The sequence below is a fragment of the Tiliqua scincoides genome, chromosome 2, assembly GCF_035046505.1.
Source record: "Tiliqua scincoides isolate rTilSci1 chromosome 2, rTilSci1.hap2, whole genome shotgun sequence".
Lineage (NCBI taxonomy): Eukaryota > Metazoa > Chordata > Lepidosauria > Squamata > Scincidae > Tiliqua > Tiliqua scincoides.
The window spans coordinates 94,828,580-94,846,379 of NC_089822.1; the positions used below are offsets into that span (position 1 = coordinate 94,828,580).

Here is a 17,800-nt window from a genome sequence, read left to right on the forward strand (position 1 = left end):
AACTAAATATACCACCCTGTGCTCCTTGGAGGAGGGGTAGTATAAAAATGTGAAAAAGAAGAATATCCAAACCGCTCCACCCCTTCTTCTGCCATTACTTTGAGCATTTTCATAGTTATCGAAGTTTCCCAGAAGCCTTCTCAGAAAAACCACTTATGGTTAGCATGAAAATAGCTTCATAGGTTCACTGGCCCAAACCAGAATCAGAGCATTATACAACTTCAGTCTATTCGAAGGTCAATACATGGGGAGCTTGCATGTATCAGCTTCTGCCCTGCCTTAAAACAAACAGCATGGGTGGAAAACGTATGCGCAAGTAGTTGATTGTTTAGTAAAATCAGCCATAACTATAATACAATGATTTTATCTTAGAATTGCAAATAAGCCCTGGCTACCACATCATTTTTAGAGACATCTTAACATTCCACTTAAGACATCCCCAAAGTTGTGCAGGGCCAATCTAAAAAGAGTTTTTAACTTTTATTTATGCAACTTTGCCTCCAAGGATCTTGGTACTAAGTTCAACATCACATGATTTGCTGCAGCATCAAGCAATGAACCTGGTGTAGCGCCATAAAATGAAACTTCCTATCACCTCAAATACAATGCTTTTTCAATTACTTTATTCACATATTCAGCTACCAAGCATCATGTACAGTAATCAAGGGCAGAGACATAAAACAACTTGCATACCTGTGAATCAGCCTTGTACCCAGACTCTACTAAAAGCAGGATGTTGAGTTGGCAAAGTGACTGTTCTCAGGATTGTAGACCCCATTTCAGTGGTGCCCTCTGGTGTTCACAGAGCACAGAGAGTTGAGGGGAAAAAAGCAGCCTTAAACCACAGGGTAGATGTTTGAATGACTTCCTTGCACAAAGCCAAAAAATGACATAATTGCAGCCAATTGCTGCAGCTACTGTCTGCTCATCAAAGTAATATTCAGACCTTGTTATGGTAGAGATTAGCTTCACAATCTTTAGCTGCCATTCCAAACAATGGGAGCACCTAGATCCTCTGAATGCCAAAAGGGCTGTCAGTCAGGCACCGGAAACTTAACCACTGCAAGAAGAGTCACTGACAGTACAATTCACACGATAAGGCTCTCATTCAAACTGGATTGTGGGAAATCCCGGGGTTCCTCAGATAAAGCAGTTACTCTTTAAGGCAGCTTGTCCCACTACTGATTTTTTTTTCCCCATCAGCACATAGTCAGTGGGTAGTGCTAGGTGCCTTTTAGAGTGCACTCCCAAGTCACATGAGGCAGCAATGAGCCCATCAGACCTGGCCACACCTCACATGAATTGACCTTACATTCAAACATCGGTTCTCAAACTTTTTGGTCTCCAAAGCCCTTTACACTCCTAAAAGGAGTTTTGGTGAGCCCCCCCAAGCACCAAGTGGTACAGCACAAAGCCCAACATTGCATACCAGCAAAGTGTCAGAACAGGAGGAGAATGAGGAAGGTGAGCCAGGAAAAGGGGAGGTGGGGGGGAGGAAGATGAGCAAACAGAGAAGTTGCAAACAGCAGCCACTTATGGTGTGCTCATGGAGCCCCAGAACTCCTAGGGGTAGATTTTTGAAAAATGCTGCTCCAGAACACAGTCCAGAAACCCTTGACAGGAAAACCTCCCAAAGGAGACATGTAGGGGTTTCCTTAGCTGTGGACAAATCACCATGGAAAAGATTCTCTGAAGGGCTAGAAAGGTGGAAAACCATTGCTCTAATATAGGCAGCCTACTGTTTCAATGCCTTAGCAAGACTTGCAGCAAAGTACTACAAACCATGAAATCAGATCTATTTTAAACTGGACCTACGCACTTCTTCTTGTGTTAAAATTGGGGGTACTGGAACTCATAGTCCATACCCAACATCTGGTGTTCTTGTCAACACAGTGATGTGGCAAAAATTCAGAATGAGAAGGCCACCTCCCCGCATGGGGTGAATTTTATAGAAGCTCCATCAGACCTGGACTATGATAGGGGCTATATGTGCGCTGTATCAAACAAAATTCTGTCCACATTCTAAAACCTGCAACATGAAAGTTTAATTCTGCAACCTGTACTATTATTCTACCTGATCAGATGGACTATAGTCCATGACAGTATACACCAAAATAAATCTGTTAGTCTTCAACCCATTTTTGCCCAGGTGTACACATTTGGCCGCTGTTGCGAATATGAAACAAAAATGGCTTAGGTGCCACAAATCTGTTGGTTGTTGTTACTGCCCCTGACCAATATGGCTACCCCTCAGGAAATTTTTATAACGGGTATACATTATTTAAATAAAGTGCATTTGCATAATTGGTTTTGCATTTTTCTACTTTGCTGTTTTATGGAATTTATTCAGATTTTGCTAGTTCTGTGTAGGAGAACAAGCTGAGCAGGGCACTGAAACCTCACTCTCTAACCCAGCGATTGTCAACCACCGTGCTGCAAATGGTCTGCAGGTGTGCTGTGGGAGTTTGGGAGAGGGTCATTTAGTAGTAGGGCTATTGGGAGATGTGAGCCCCTGGTTGGCAGCGTGGTGTGCCTTGCCAATTGGGCAAAAACCGATGGTGTGCCTTGACAATTTTAGCACCTTCTCCTTGCGCCATGAGATGAGAAAGTTTACAATCACTGCTGTAACTAGTGGAAATTACCATATTGAGCCTGCAGCTTTTGAGATTTCAATTATCTTCTCAATCATGAACGCTAGAAACTTGCTGCTTTTTAAAAACAGAAAGCTGAGATTCTCCAGATGTTGAAATCTGCATCCAATATCACATTCTGCAATCTTTCTGCACTCCTGCAGTTTGTAGCACAATACTGGTCAACTGCTACTGGAGTACAGTGGGTAGAGTTAAAAGAAGTAGCTCCTTGCCAGAAAATACTTGTGGTGGGGAAGCCCCAAGAACAATCATTCCTTGACTGCTTGATAATGTTTAAATTTCAATAGGAATAATACAAGCAGTCTGGGGTGTATTAGTTATATTGCAACCAAGAAAGTCACCTATGAAACAGAATCAACCTTTCCAGAATTTAATTCACCACTTGAAAATAAGAAGCAAATGTTTGAAAACCTTCATAGACAGTGGATAAAGAACACCTGCATTTAATACTGATTCCTGACCTTTAGGCCCCATGTCTGTCTGTCTCTCACTCACACACAGATACTAGATTTCACCATTAACTTTCCTTAATTTTTAGCAGATTTTTAAAAAGATATGAAAACAGTAATTTAGAGATCAATCTGAAAAAAGTTATTCACACACACACACTTCAGCCAAAGCTACTTATAAGTTACACTGATTTCAGCGGAGAAGATAGAAGCACACATTTCCTGTCCACTGAACTCAATGGGATCATTTTATTTAAAAGGCAATTCAAGTGCATTTGTAACCTTTTCACTGGAAGGTATACAAGTATTTTCCCTTCAAGTTGGGTTCCCATTAAGAGGATGGGGAGAAGGCAAGTACTGCCAGCATTCAAATAGCAAGGCACAGTCCTATTAATGTCCACATCTCCCCACATCATCATCAACTGCTAAGTGCTCTCACCAAAGATGTGTGTACCTTGTTGTACGGCTATGATGATCATACGTTGGGTAGGGCTCATGACAGGGCTACAATATACAACCCAGATCCTACCACCTTCACCACCACCACCTTTATGCCTTGCAGGTCTTTAATGCATTAGTAATGGTCTCTTTGATTTGTGTGTTTGCATGTCTGTAAAAGGCAAATGCCCTCCCAGAGGACCACATGGAGCCCCCTTTTCAAAGTCCCTGCCTCCTTTCTGTTCACTAGGCCCTGCCAATAGCTGAGCACATTTCAGTTTCCTCCTCCCTCAAAGGATACACTCTCTCTCCAGCAGAGTGCACATTTCCACCACTACAGCCAGCCTTTTAAACACCATACAAGGCTCCAAATTTTTTTATTACCAACCTACAGCAGGAGTTCTACTACTGGGGGGGGGGGGCGAGGTGGTTGGGAATCAGGGTTCAAGGAAAGATGGCACTAAGAGGATAGTAGCTTCTGTTACTTTGGGCGAGAGGATTAACTGGGATCCAGAGATGTCTGTATCTGTGCCCAAATGCTTTCACATGCACACCAGAGCTCACAACAACATCCCCAACAGCTTCAAAAGCTATCCAGGGTGGGTTGCTGCATACAGTTTTTTTTGCAGGCAAGACTGATAGGAAGAAGAGTACTTAGAAGGTGCTAAGCACAAGCCAGAATACTCATGAGCAGAACCGAACCCCAGTGGATAACAAAGCACAAGTTTTATCTGCACCTACACAAAACTACAATTCCCAAAAGATTTTTGTGGGAAGGCATAACAGCTAAACTGGTTAAAGGCTGCAACCCTAAATACACTTATTAAGCAGCACACCCCACTGAATACAATGGGACTTAATTCTGAACAAACATGTATAAAATTGTGCTGTTATTCGGGTTTCAACTGGTGGCATAGCTCTGTCCTCCATCGCATTCTGGGATGCGATTTCATGGTCTGCTATCTTGAAAGAGGAGCTACTTAAGTAAATTCACATCATGTTGTTATCGGAGTTAGTAAACGCTTGTCGAAATGGTCCGTTCAGGTTTCAAACAAGTTGTACGTGGCAAATACTATCTAGCAGGAAAGCAAAATATTTGACAAGTCATATGCAATATCAGAAAGCAGACATGCTTGAGCAGGTGCTGAAAATGTTTCAAAAACAATGCTATTTATAAAAAAAGAGCACATATAAAAAGAGATTCAACATTTTTTATATCATCTTTTCACTGCTGATGGTCTCAGAAACCTCCTGAAGGCCGGAAGGACTGCTGGTCTACATTTGCTTCTTTCACAACATTAGAAGGGATGTCCTCAACCTTTCCAAAGTACCGCCCAAAGTTCAGCCAGAAGAAGCTGCCCCAAACATTTTCCCATTTTTGTGACACTTGCCTGCCTGCCTGCCACTGGAGGAGCAAATGGCTTGTCAACTGAGAATCTGGTATGCGCTGACATACATCAGACATGTCTCACATAGATTGCTTCTGGTTTCTTACCTGAGAGAAATTCAAGCCGTTCAATGGATGGCACTGTTCTTCTACTTTTTCCACTGCCCCAGTCCGTTTTCGGAGACGTTCAGCTTCCTGGGCAAGGTATAGATCCAAGACAGGTACACCACGTGATTTGATGTCCACCTCTGTCAGAGAATTCACCATAAGCATGACCCACACTGGTCTTTTTCTCTCCCAGTTGCCTGCAATAGCATTGAAGAGATAGTCCGCATACAGCCCTTTGCCCCGCTGATCTGGAGTCATCCAGGAAGGCATCATAAGCTTGACGTATTCCAAGTGGCGTTTCAATCGGCGGTAGATGTCCCTGGGGAGCACATCTTGAAGGTTCTCACCCTGTGGCAGGAGCTGGCAACTGGTTAAAGCAGAGATTGTGTAGGGATCAGTGAGGTCCAGCTCAAAGTAGACAATATGGCTCTGCTGGAAGGCTTTCTTGGAATTTTCAGGGATAAAATCCCAAACTCGAGTATATGGGACATGAATGGTGCCAAAAAAGTACGAAGGTGGGTCCCTTTTTATAGTCCACAGGAAGGAGTTCAGCTCACTTTGCTGAAGGGAAGGAAACACAGTAGTGAAAATAAACAGAGCTATGCTGAGATAACACAGAGGATCAAAAACAGTAACTGGGTGGAGAAGATTAGCTGTTGAGCAGCCCATCTGCAATTACAAACCCTTTCTCCACCAGAGACAAATCATATTAATTTGTATTAAATTTAGTCTTACAACATTTAAAAGCAGCAAGGATCAGACACTTTGAAAAAATTAGCAATTGTTTCCTCAACGGTCACATGGCTATACAGATTCTGAAGACTGCATAACTACCAGCATTAATAAAAATATTTATAGAGTACACACTAGTGATTTCTACAGCAAAATAAATGAAAAGATGGCTCTCTGTCCCAACGGGCTCACAACCTACAAAACACAGAGACAGCAGCCAAGGTAAGCAGAAGGATAGACCTTACATGAGCTAGAGAAAAAAACTGACTAAATTTACTGGAACATGCAAGGTATACATATCGAATGGGAGAGACATGCATTTCTGCTATATGTTTGTTCTTTTGATGATTTAAAGATACCCGACGTAGACAAAAATGTGCCTTTTAAAGTGATGGCTCACTTCTAAGCAGGGTGAGTGCAACTATCCCTAATCATCCCAGCACAGCATCCCACCCAGAGGTCTTTGCTGGTGTCCTCCACAAGTTTCTTTTTAGAACGTGAGCCCCTTTGCAACAAAGGAACCATCTTTCTATCCCTTTGATATGTAAACCACTTTGGAAACTTTTGTTGATGGAGAGCAGTATGTAAATAATTCCCATAATAACAAAATTTATAAAAGCCAACTATCCACTCCTATTTTTCTTTTTTAAAGCAAGAATAGTAGCTTAACGTTCGGTATTAGTGCCTCCTGTAAGTGCTTTTGTAAACAAGTAAGAAAAAGTGTGATACCTCAAACATTCTTCATTTCACTTTTCTAAAAATTGTAAAACTTATTCGCTATTTAAATCTCACATAGAAACTAGCCGAACAAGGATAAATAGAAAGGCAAAGCTACTTTTAAAAAAACCCTCTTGTGTGGAGATAAGATGAATGAAGATAACTGGAAATCCAGAGAGGAGGGAGAAGTGTCACCTATCCCACTTAAAAGCAAACAAAGAGTCCTGAAAGCCGCCACAGGCATGAAGAGGGTTGGGAGGTCAACACTCCTTTGTTTTAAACAAGCCTGATCTTTATGTGACAAAGAGTACACATAAGGATCCAAGTCTATCTAAAATGCATCCCAGAAAGAAAAGGTATTGCCCCCTGGCCCACTCAGAATTTCATTAACCCCTTCTCCGTTTTCAAATCTAGTGTAGCGAAGGCCCCATGATGGGACAAAGGCATGCATTTTGTATGAATGTTGCATGCAGGGCATCGGTGGTAGCTGTCAAGACTCCCTACATGGAAGATTTAAGCAAAGAAGGGGGGGTCAGCTTACCTCACCAAAATGTGCTGCTCCCCCCTCCCCACAGAAGAGTGTTCAACCCCATATCACAAAACACGGCTAGTTTCCAAGGAGCAGAATCAATGCCAAGCTGAGAACTTATACCCTGTTCTATGGGCAAAGCTTTAAACCAGGGGTGCTCACACTTTTTTGGCTCGAGAGCTACTTTGAAACCCAGCAAGGCCCGGAGATCTACCAGAGTTTTTTTTACAATGTTCACGCCATCATAACATATAACATTTATGTGTACAATGTATGTTGGTGTACCTTGAGCCCCACTGAGTATAACAGGACTTACTCCTGAGTAGACATGCCTAGGATTAGGCTGTGAGGCTGCAATCCTAGCCACACTTACCTGGGAGTAAGCCCCATTGAGTACAATGGGCCTTACTCCCGGTGTTTCCTCCCAGAGGCACCTGAAAGGGGGGGTCAGCACTCCGCGATCTACTCATTTTGCCTCACGATCTACCGGTAGATCGCGATCCACCTATTGAGCACCCCTGCTTTAAACTATCCAAGAGTACTCAAGAATAACTCCACCAAGGATAAATTCTACCAACACAGGAACAAGTGGCTGTGAGGTAACACAGAGAGATTTGCTCTACACCATGGAGTTCCACAGCACGCAGCAGGTTGTTTCCAGAACAGGATCATGTTTCTAGACAAACACAGCTTTGATTCTCATGGAGACCATCAACTTGTATGGTCCCTTTAGATATTGAAGACAGATACAACCCCTCAGGAGTGTGTAATGGCAAGCAGTGATCCTTGGTATATGGACAGGCAGGGCCTCTGAGAGGAATTTTATCAGGGGGTACAAGCTTTCTTTTGAGCTCCTCTTGGGGGCACAAGATTTCTTTTGGGCCCCTTCCCTTCTCCACTGGATCATAATTTCATAGATCATTGATGAGAAGAGGATGTATGATTCTGCAGAAGCCTCTAAAGAGAGAGGCAGAGGCCCAGAGAAGCCATGCCTGAGGGGAAAAAGAGGAAGCAGGTGCAGTATGTTCCCTTCCCTCACCCTATACCTGACTGAGGCACAAGGAAGAGAGAGGGAACCAAGTCTCCTGGCCTTCAGGTGTGAAGGAAGCACTATAGAGCATAGACCAGTAGAGGGCAGGTTATAACCAAAACACATCAGGTATCAAAGCTAACTCCAATTTAAGCAGTTGCTTCTCTTAAGTGCGTTTTGGTGATATAAACTTTACAATAAGATCCCTTCTTCTCTCTGACTGTTCCTAGGAAGCTGCTGAATCAGACCACTGTCCATCTAGATCTGTCCAGTCAGCACAGATTGGCAGTGACTCTCCAGGTTTTTAGACAAAAATTGTTCTCTAGGGAGGACACAGGATCAAGCTGAGATCTTCTGTATGCAAAACCATGTTCTAACCTAGTGTTTCTCAAGCTGTGGGTCAGGACCCACTAGGTGGGTTACGAGCCAATTTCATGTACATTCACATTCATTTCAATATATTAGACTTGATGCTACCATGGTATGTGACTGCATTTAAGGAAATGTTACAGATCTGTATTTTTAACAGGCTATTATGTATACGCTTTTAGCAATGATAGCAAATGAGACTTCTGGGAAAGTGTGGGTAGGATTGCAGCATAGGATTGTTAAAAAGTTTCCTGCTTGATGATGTCACTTCCAGTCATGATATCACTTCAGGTGATATCACTCTGTCAGGTGATATCACTTCAGGTGATATCAGGTGATATCACTCTGTCAGGTGAGTCCTGACAGATTCTCAAAAGTGGGTCCTGGTCCTAAAAGTTTAAGAACCACGCCTCTATCCATTGCACCCCAGATCATCTTCTAAAAACTATTATAAGAAGTGCATCTAGTCAACCAGTTAGCACAGGCTTGTAAACAGGCACTTGCCTATACCATTTAATTATCACTTTCAAACAACAAAGGAAAGCTTCCTATGTTTCAGGTCATCACTACTCATTAGAGTCAATGGGGCTTACTCCCACGAAAGTGTGGATATGCTTGGGCTGTAATACAGAGACAGGTGAGCAGGTTCACCAAATGTTTGTGGGCTACTAATTTTATGGACTTGTTGTGCTAGTTAAACCATGGCAAGTCTTTTGAGTTCTCCCAAATATTTTAACACCTTTAGTCTTAGTTATTTGTTTACAATAATTGCAAGACAGGCCTAATTCCAGAAGATTGGAAGAATGCACTGGTGGTTCCAAATACATAAAAAAGGAGACCAATCAAATACAGCAAATTACCAACCAATAAGTCTTCTCTCAATACGCGAAACACCTTCTGTCCAAACTTACTGTTTGGATGGAGGAGCAGAAGATTTTAGGACCAGAACAAATTGGTTTCTGCCAGGGAGCGTCTATCATAGATCACTGTTTAGTGTCAGTTCACATGATGAAGAAAAATACTACTAAGCCAAATCGGAAATTATATTCAGCATTCTTGGACCTTAAAGGGGCTTTTGACTCCATTGGTAGGAATCTACTTTGGAAGAAATTAATTAAAATGAACACTGATACAAGGCTATTATGCTTCATAAGGAATTTGTATACTGGGACAAACTGCCAAATTAGATGTACATCATCTGGTGAACTGACTACCAAAATACCAACTGATATAGGTGTTAAGCAAGGATGCATCCTGGCTCCATCTTTGTTTACTCTTTTCTTAAAGAATCTTGCTCCTTTTTTAAGCCAAATTGAGGGACATTATCCCAAATTAGGGTCTTCATGTATACCAATATTTTTGTATGCTGATGATGCAGTACTGCTTTCTCACTCCCATATTGGGCTAAGACAAGCACTGAATAGAACTCTTGAGTATTTGGCTATTAATAAATTGAAACTGAACTTTGAAAAATCAAAAATTTTAGTATTCTCTAAAACATGGAAGCCTCAGAATTGGATAATTAAGGGGGGGAAAATAGAACAAGTTAAGAACTTCAAGTATTTGGGTGTCCATCTCCAGCATAACACTGAATGGACTACTCAACGTGACAGAGCAATCAATTTAGCCAACTTTACTGCTCATTCTATCACAAACTTTTATTATAACCAGGGCAATTGTTTTGTCCCTGCGGCAGTAAGGATATTTAATGCCAAGGTGGTTTCCCAATTATTATTTGGCATTCCTATTTCAATCTGTTAATCATTTACTGGAGAGAGTACAAGCTAAATTCCTCAGGAAAATATTGGGTTTTCCTGTGTTCCGTACGCTGCAATCTGTCTGGAAACTGGACAAATGTTAATTGAAATGAAAGCATGGCTGAGGACAGTTAAGTATTGGCTCTGAGTACATTATTGTTTGGATCCACAGAGCCTTCTCCATCAAATGCTTCTAGAAAGCAGTGCTCCGAAGTGGCTGACTATTGTGGAACACAAGATCAGAACCAAGGGTATAGATTTAGATTCCTTGTGCTTGCTATCCCAAATAGAAGCATTCCAGAAGATCAAGCAACGATTTTTAGATATAGAAAATCAAAATCTATACTCTATGGCAAGTAAGGTTTGCTCCTCCTTGAATCTGATGGTGGCGGTGAAACCTGGAAAGATGGCTGCATAGTTCTAGTTCCTAACTAGTTCTGAGGAACGTCGTGTTTTTTCACTCGCTAGATTTAATGTTTTACCATCAGTAATCCTGCCTGGTAGATTTAGCGGGAGGCCTTATTCCGCTAGATCAGGGGTCGGCAACATGTGGCTCTAGAGCTGCATGCGGCTCTTTCAGCTGTCTGCTGCGGCTCCTCCCGGTGAAAGTGGCAAAGGGGTTAACAGGAGGCACCTGTGTTGGGAGGGCAGGCTGCTTCCCTCCACCCCCTGAGCTCACTGCCCTCCTCTCCCTTCACCCCCACCTGCCCGGCATTGGTTTCCCTTTTCAATTTTGCCAGCTCTGCAGGCTTAAGCTCCCTGTTTTTCCCTTCCCCAACTCTCCAGCAGGCTCAGCCAATCAGCATCCAGCAGGCTCCTGGCTTTTTCTGTTGGAATGGCTCAGGGCCCTTCACTGGCTGACCACCAGCCAATCCTGAGCCGCCCTCCTCCTCAGCCATTGCGAGCCCTTGCAGCCCGCCTTTCCCTGAGCAGGTCCCCTCAGTGCAAGGAGAGGCTTTTCCTCCACAGCAGAGGAGACATTCTGTGTGTCTACTACTCAGTAGTAAGCCCCATTATAGTGGATGAAGCTTGCTCCCAGGAAAGGGTGCCTGGGATTGCAACCGTGGAGCATGCTCCTATGCGTGTCTACTCAGTTGTAAGCCCCATTACATCGGATGAAGCTTACTCCAGGAAAGGGTGCCTGGGATGGCAGCCTTGGCGCCTGCTCCTAAGCGTGTCTACTCAGTTGAAAGCCCCATTACAGAGGATGAAGCTTACTCCCAGGAAAGGGTGCCTGGGATGGCAGCCTTGGCACCTGCTCCTAAGCGTGTCTACTCAGTTGAAAGCCCCATTACAGAGGATGAAGCTTACTCCCAGGAAAGGGTGCCTGGGATGGCAGCCTTGAAGCCTGCTCAAGGGAAAGCGCAAGGATGGGTGAGTGGGAGCCCACGCATGTCTGTTCCAGAGTAAGCCCTGATGTAGTCCCTGGGCTGCTCCCAGGAAGGTGTGAAGGGCTGTATCCTCAGCCTCCTCCTGTGCAGGTCTACTCACAAGTAAGCCCCGCTGTAGTCAGTGGGGCTTCCTCCCAGGAAGGTGTGGAGGGCTGCAGTCTCAGCCCCCTCCTATGCAGGTCTACTCCACAAGCCTCTAGTTAGTGAGGCTTCCTCCTAGGAAAGTGTGGAGAGGACTGCAGCCTGAGAGCTCCAACCAACTTGTCTGCTCAGAAGTCCCATTGTAGCCAATGGGGCTTACTCCCAGGATAGTGTGGAGAGGGCTGCAGCCTGAGTGAGGGAGGCAGGCAGGGGGGTGGGAAGGCGGGCAGGGCAGGGCAGGGCAGGGCAGGGCAGAAGCTGGCCTGTGGTTCCCCCCCTTCCCCCCCCCCAGCTCTGGCTTCTTCTCTGGAGTCTGTGTCCTTTTTTCCTTCCAGCAGGGTGCCTCTGGAAGGTGGGGGGAGTTCTTTAGTATCCATGTAAGATAAGCAGATGTCATAACCGCCATATGTATTAGAATCCTGGAAGATCTGGTGAGGAGGCAGATGTGGTGTCAGCAGTGGCCCCTTTAAGGGTAAGGCCTGGGCATCCAGCAGAGTGTGCTGCACAGCTGCAGCCACTTGAAGGCAATAGGGCCCTCAGGGATATAACATGCACCTGAGGAAGGGGGTGTGGGTTGTAGAAGGAGTGCAGGTTGGGGAGAGAAGAGGAGACCTGACCAACTGGGCTTGGCTTGGCTTATTGATTTGGATACTCTGACTGATTTGACTGACTTACTTTGGAATCTGATCTTGGACTGTGACTTGGCTTATTGACTTTGGACTCTGCCCTGGATACTCTGACTGACTTTGTGACTAATGTACTGCTAGAGACACTGGAGTTTGGTGTGTGGCTGCTGTGCCCAAGACCTGCTGAACACCCAGGGTCTGCTGTAGTGGTGGGAGGCTGCTGGCAGGAGAGAGGACCTCTGCAGGTTGAACAGGTGAGCTACCATGGAGGTGGAGTCCAGCAGGACTGCAGGGCAGAACCAGGGTCATTTGTTGGGGGAAAGAAGGGGAGCTAATTTGCTTAAAGTGGACCTAATTCTCCAGGCAGAGAATGGTCTTGGAATCAGGCAAAACACCATAGAGGACCAGGCATCTGAAAACACAGGACAAGAATGTATGACAAAACTAACTAAAAGCTACAAGAGGGGGCTACATTATAAAAATGGGACCTATAAGAGCATAAAGGTGAAAAAAACTATATATGCAGTATTATCTTCATTTTAGATGTCAAAAGGATTTTGTGGCTCCTGAGGTTTTTTCCCCTCCAGAAAATGGGTCCAAATGGCTCTTTGAGTGTTTAAGGTTGCCGACCCCTGCGCTAGATGCTGCTCCTGTAATCAGGGCTTCATTGAAACTCACCAACGTATGCTACTGCAATGCTCTAAATATGAGAATATATATATCCAAATACTTAATCAGAGCCAAATACTTAAACCCGATTCTAGCAGACAAGACGGAATATCTCAATGATGTTAAAATACAGCATTTGTTGAGTGATGTTTCCAGCAATGTAACCGAGAGGGCGGTGGTTTATTTACAGCAAATGGTGGCAAAAAGAAGTAAGAGTTAACACCTAACTGAAAGTAGATCTTTATGAGGTAAATATTCTGAACCTCTGTGATCATCATATAGCCTTTCTATTAATATTAATTACCTTAGGTCCATATCTGCTGCTGCTGTTGTATCTGTATTATATGCTAAAAAAGGTCTGTTTGAGTTTACTGAATCTTAGTTATTTGGTTAGAGAATACTTCAACTCATCTGCAGCTCAGTGACAGACAACCTATTTATCACCTAACATGTAACAGAGCCTTCCTGGATAAGACTATTTAGTCCAGCATCCTGTCCTGTCCACCCTGAGTGGTCAGAAAGATGCCTTTGAAAAGTCCCCCAGCAGGACATGAAAGTAAGCCCCCTCAATATTGCTTATCCCCAACACTTCATATTGAGAGGTGTGATGCCCCTGAATCTGGAAGCAGTAGTGTAGCTGGGGGAGCAAAACAGGAAGTACTACAAGCACCACAATGCATAGAGTAAGTGGTCCCTCCCACTCCTCCTTGGGTAATTCCAGGCAGCAACAGCAACATGCAGGTGCTCCCCAAACCAAACAGCATCTCCTTTGCACTACTATCACTGTCCAGAATGGCAAGTGGAAGGGGCCACTTACATGGCATGTTATGGCACCAGCAGTACAGTACTTACTGTTCCCCCTCCCAGCTATGCTGCTGCCTGGAAGTAGCAGGTTCTCCTTCATGGCTTTGTCTAATCACCTTGTAAAACTAGCTAAGCTGGTAGTGGTCACTACATCTTATAGCTGCTGTTTTCAAACTCTCAGGGAGTTTGAGGACTGCAGTTGTCCCTGCAGGCATCAGGGAGGCATCAGGGGCGGGGGCAAAGCAACAACACAATCCCCAGGATCACATCACTAAGGGGGGCTGCAGGGACTGGGATGTACTCACCAGTCTCTGCAGCAGCCTGTCGGAGGTGTTCCAAAAGCCATGTTCCAAAAGTGAAAGTGGGGCGATCACACCCCACTTCCACAAAACCGGACGTGGAGCATGATTGCTCCGCTTTCACTTTTAGAAGCCTGGGGAGCCTTACAGATGCTCACGCAGGGCTCCCTGACAGGCTGCTGCAGGGACTGGTGAGTACATCCTAGTCCCTGCAGCCCTCTCTTCCCCCTGCCTCCGCCCCTTAAGGGGAAAGAGGCCAGGGCTGTCAGGCTGGGGCATCGTGACACCCTAGTTTGAATAGCTCTGTCTTATAGCAACCAATTCCTGCATAAAGAAAGACTTTTATTCATTCTGAATCTCCTGCTAGTCAGTTTCACTGAATGACCCCGATGATTCTAGTATTGGGGGGGGGGCTTGGCTCCAACCAGTTTCTCCACCCCATGCAAAATTCTTATAGCCTCCTATCATTTTCCCTACCAAGGTGCCTTTTTTCTAGACTAAGAAACCTCCAAAAATTGTAGATTCAAGCCAAACATCACATAACATTCACAGAAAACACTGAAAAATTGTAAATGCCAAGCAAGATCCTTGAGCCTTCTTAACATAAGAACAGCCCCACTGGATCAGGCCATAGGCCCATCTAGTCCAGCTTCCTGGATCTCACAGCGGCCCACCAAATGCCCCAGGGAGCACACCAGATAACAAGAGACCTCATCCTGCTGCCCTCCCTTGCATTTGGCATTCTGACATAGCCTATTTCTAAGAGCCTCAGATACTCTGCCTGGAGGATGAATTTGGACACAACCCACTGAGAAATTATCCTGCACAAGCTCCATTCATATTAAATGGAACAAGCCATGTACCATTCTCCCCTCAATTCAGCTGGGCTTGCACAGAGTCTTCTAAAGGGACTGTGGCCTTTGGCAGCAGAGAGGTGCCAATTCCTTTGGGGGAAAGGTATTTTGGCTAGCTCTCCAGTAAGTTTTATTTTTAAGACATTAAAAATAGATACAAATTTCAGATCCAAGCTTTTTTTCCCCTCCTGAACAGCCCAAAGGTTCACTGCCACTATCAGATTTTTCCCAGAGAAGGAGAAAGTAGTATTTATAGTCCCAAAACAGGAAGTAACATTCCATTCCAAAATGATATACTTCCTACTGCATCTGCTGAATAGCATATCCTGCGTTGGGGATTGACAGAAATACCTGAGGAGCATTGATGTGTTCCTGCAGATGGTCTGGATTTGCTGCCATATTGAACAGAACACACCTTGCAATCTGCCATTACTTTTCTCTTCAAAGGCTGTCTGAAAACTGTTATAATGCAACAGGGGACATTAGAGCGACAATGCAACAAATATGTATACCATAATCTGCTGTACTATTTGGTTAGATTATAAAGAACCTTGGTTTCCACTCATTCATTCATTCATTCATTCATGGCAAGCTCTGAAACTGCAGAAACAATGTTGGTTGCGGATCCCTTGTGATTACTTCTGCACCGCTCAGGACAACAGTGGTGTGGGGCATAACTGTTCTAATGGTGCTCTCCACATGATTTCTTGGATTTAATAATTGCTGGAACCAAGTAAAAACCAAGTATGGGGGAAAGAAAATAACACTGTTCCCATAACTCAAGAACAGACTCACACTCACACAAGTATAAACCTAGCAGATGCTTGCACAACAGAATGAAAGGTCACACACAGTCCAGGCCAACACTCACTACTGGGAAAGACTGAAACTAGACATTCTGAAGTAGAATGCTTGAAACATCTGAATAAGACATGCCCATAATACCAGACAGCATTCAAGCAGAGACTGGTACCAAGTTACCAAGAGCCCTAGTGCTATGTCCTGCACTGGGCCCATAATGATGACCAAGCCCTGAGGGCATACTGGATGCTGCCACTGCAGCCAGTACAGGGGCTTATGGGTCAGTTTGGCTGGGAGGGGCCTTTGATGGGCCTGTGCCCTCAGTCACTGTCTGATACTTGATGCTACCCTGGCAAGTCATATACAGGGTAGAACAGAGGGGTACAGGGATGTCTTCTTCAACCAATGAAAAAAGAACTCAGGGGCTGCTTTCTTGTTACAGACCAAGCTGCTACATAAGAAGCATTCACACAACACCATTTCTAGATACTTTTGTACACCAATGGGTCGGTTTGATCAAAAAAGAGGGGATGGGAGGGTGTATGCTCTGAGCAAGTTTCTGTTTTCATTTTAAGTAATGTCCTTGCACATACCAGAAAAGATACCAAGGTAAGCCAGACAGCCAAGTGCATTTCTACCAGGGAACATGCATTCAGTAGGGGCTGAGCCTCCCGTCATACTCCAAGGAAAACAGCCTCAGCTTCCCCTATGATTGTCCATGCACTCCACCCACTTTCTGAGGGTCTGAGCAATCACAGGGGAGGCTGGAACTCTTACTGCAGCTAGTCTAGAGCTGTGCAAATGAGAGCTCAAACTACGCTGAGATTGCGCAACCACTCAGAAACTGGATGGCGTGCATGAGCAATCACAGGGGATCACACTGCACACACACTCCATCCAGTTTTGGAGTGGCTGTGCGATTGCAGGGGAGGCTGAGCTCTCATCTGCCACAGGCCTAGAATCTTCCTGTATAGTAACAGGCATGTGCTTGTTACTATACAGGGAGAGACTAGACCTGTGGCAGCCACTGTGGAATCATCCACTGTGGAATCATCCACTGTGATTCCACAGCCACTCTGAAACCAGGTAGCCCCCAGAATGTCTTGCAGCACTGCACCACACACAGCAAGTGCCTCACCAACCATTCATTTTAACACATGTCACAATTTCTACTCTAGAAAAATAAGCCTGAGCAAACTGCTATCCAGTAGACAGTGCCATCTTACTGATCCATAGATTCACACTTTACATTTGAACTTTGGCAAAAAATATACACTTAAATGGCAACACACTTGAGTAGCATAATCCACTGTGAACAGCAAAGGGCACATTTAAATAATTAGGTTTCCCCATCATTAACACAGAATCACCCGCCCCTCACTAGCATATTCAGGACACCTATGCAGAATCAGTTCAACACAGACACCATTCACAACTGGTGGCACATGTTTTGATATTTAAACACCTGTACTTAAGTACTAATTGCCCACTATGCAGAACAGTTCTGGAAGATTGTGCCACAGAACCCAGCACAAATAGCTAAGGAGAACTAGGGCTTGGACACTGACCAGGTGACCAAATGATAGCCCACTATTCAACTGCAATTAGATGTTCTACAAGCCAAGAATGTCCTTGTGTTAAGCACCAACTTTTTGTTTTATTATACCATGGGATCACTAGCCAACAACAGCAAAAGGAAGAACCAACTGCTCATCCAGCCATACATAAGTCGTGGTCACACATACACTTCCTTCCTTTCAGAGCAGACACCTCCAGAATTGCCTTATTCTGCTAACTTGGTTGAGTCACAAGACCTAGATGCTCCTACTGGCCACATGCTGTAACTGCAGGCATCTCTGAATACAGTACTGTACCAGTATAAGATTCAGGAGAAAGCACACACACACAAGCAGTCATCACAGAGGTACAGGTTACAACTCTCTAGGGGAGCCTAAGGTTGGCCAGAAAAAAAAGTGACATAGGCTACTTTTAAATATGCTGTAGGTGGCAGGAGAGGATCTCAGGATAAAGAAAAAAAACCACCAGCT

General features: G+C 44.4%; 1 protein-coding gene across 5 annotated transcripts in view; it reads right to left on the minus strand.

Moving 5' to 3' along the window:
• The window catches only part of TRABD2A (TraB domain containing 2A), a 77,262-nt gene that overhangs the window by 52,924 nt on the left and 6,538 nt on the right, over nt 1–17,800 (minus strand). For all 5 annotated transcript variants that reach the window (XR_010793842.1, XM_066616717.1, XM_066616716.1 and 2 more), the window contains exon 2: nt 5,034–5,594. Coding sequence is in view for 4 of the 5 variants with exons in the window: in XM_066616717.1 (XP_066472814.1) it covers nt 5,034–5,594 (561 nt within the window). In the remaining variant the exon portion in view is untranslated. The remainder of the gene's footprint in view (nt 1–5,033; nt 5,595–17,800) is intronic.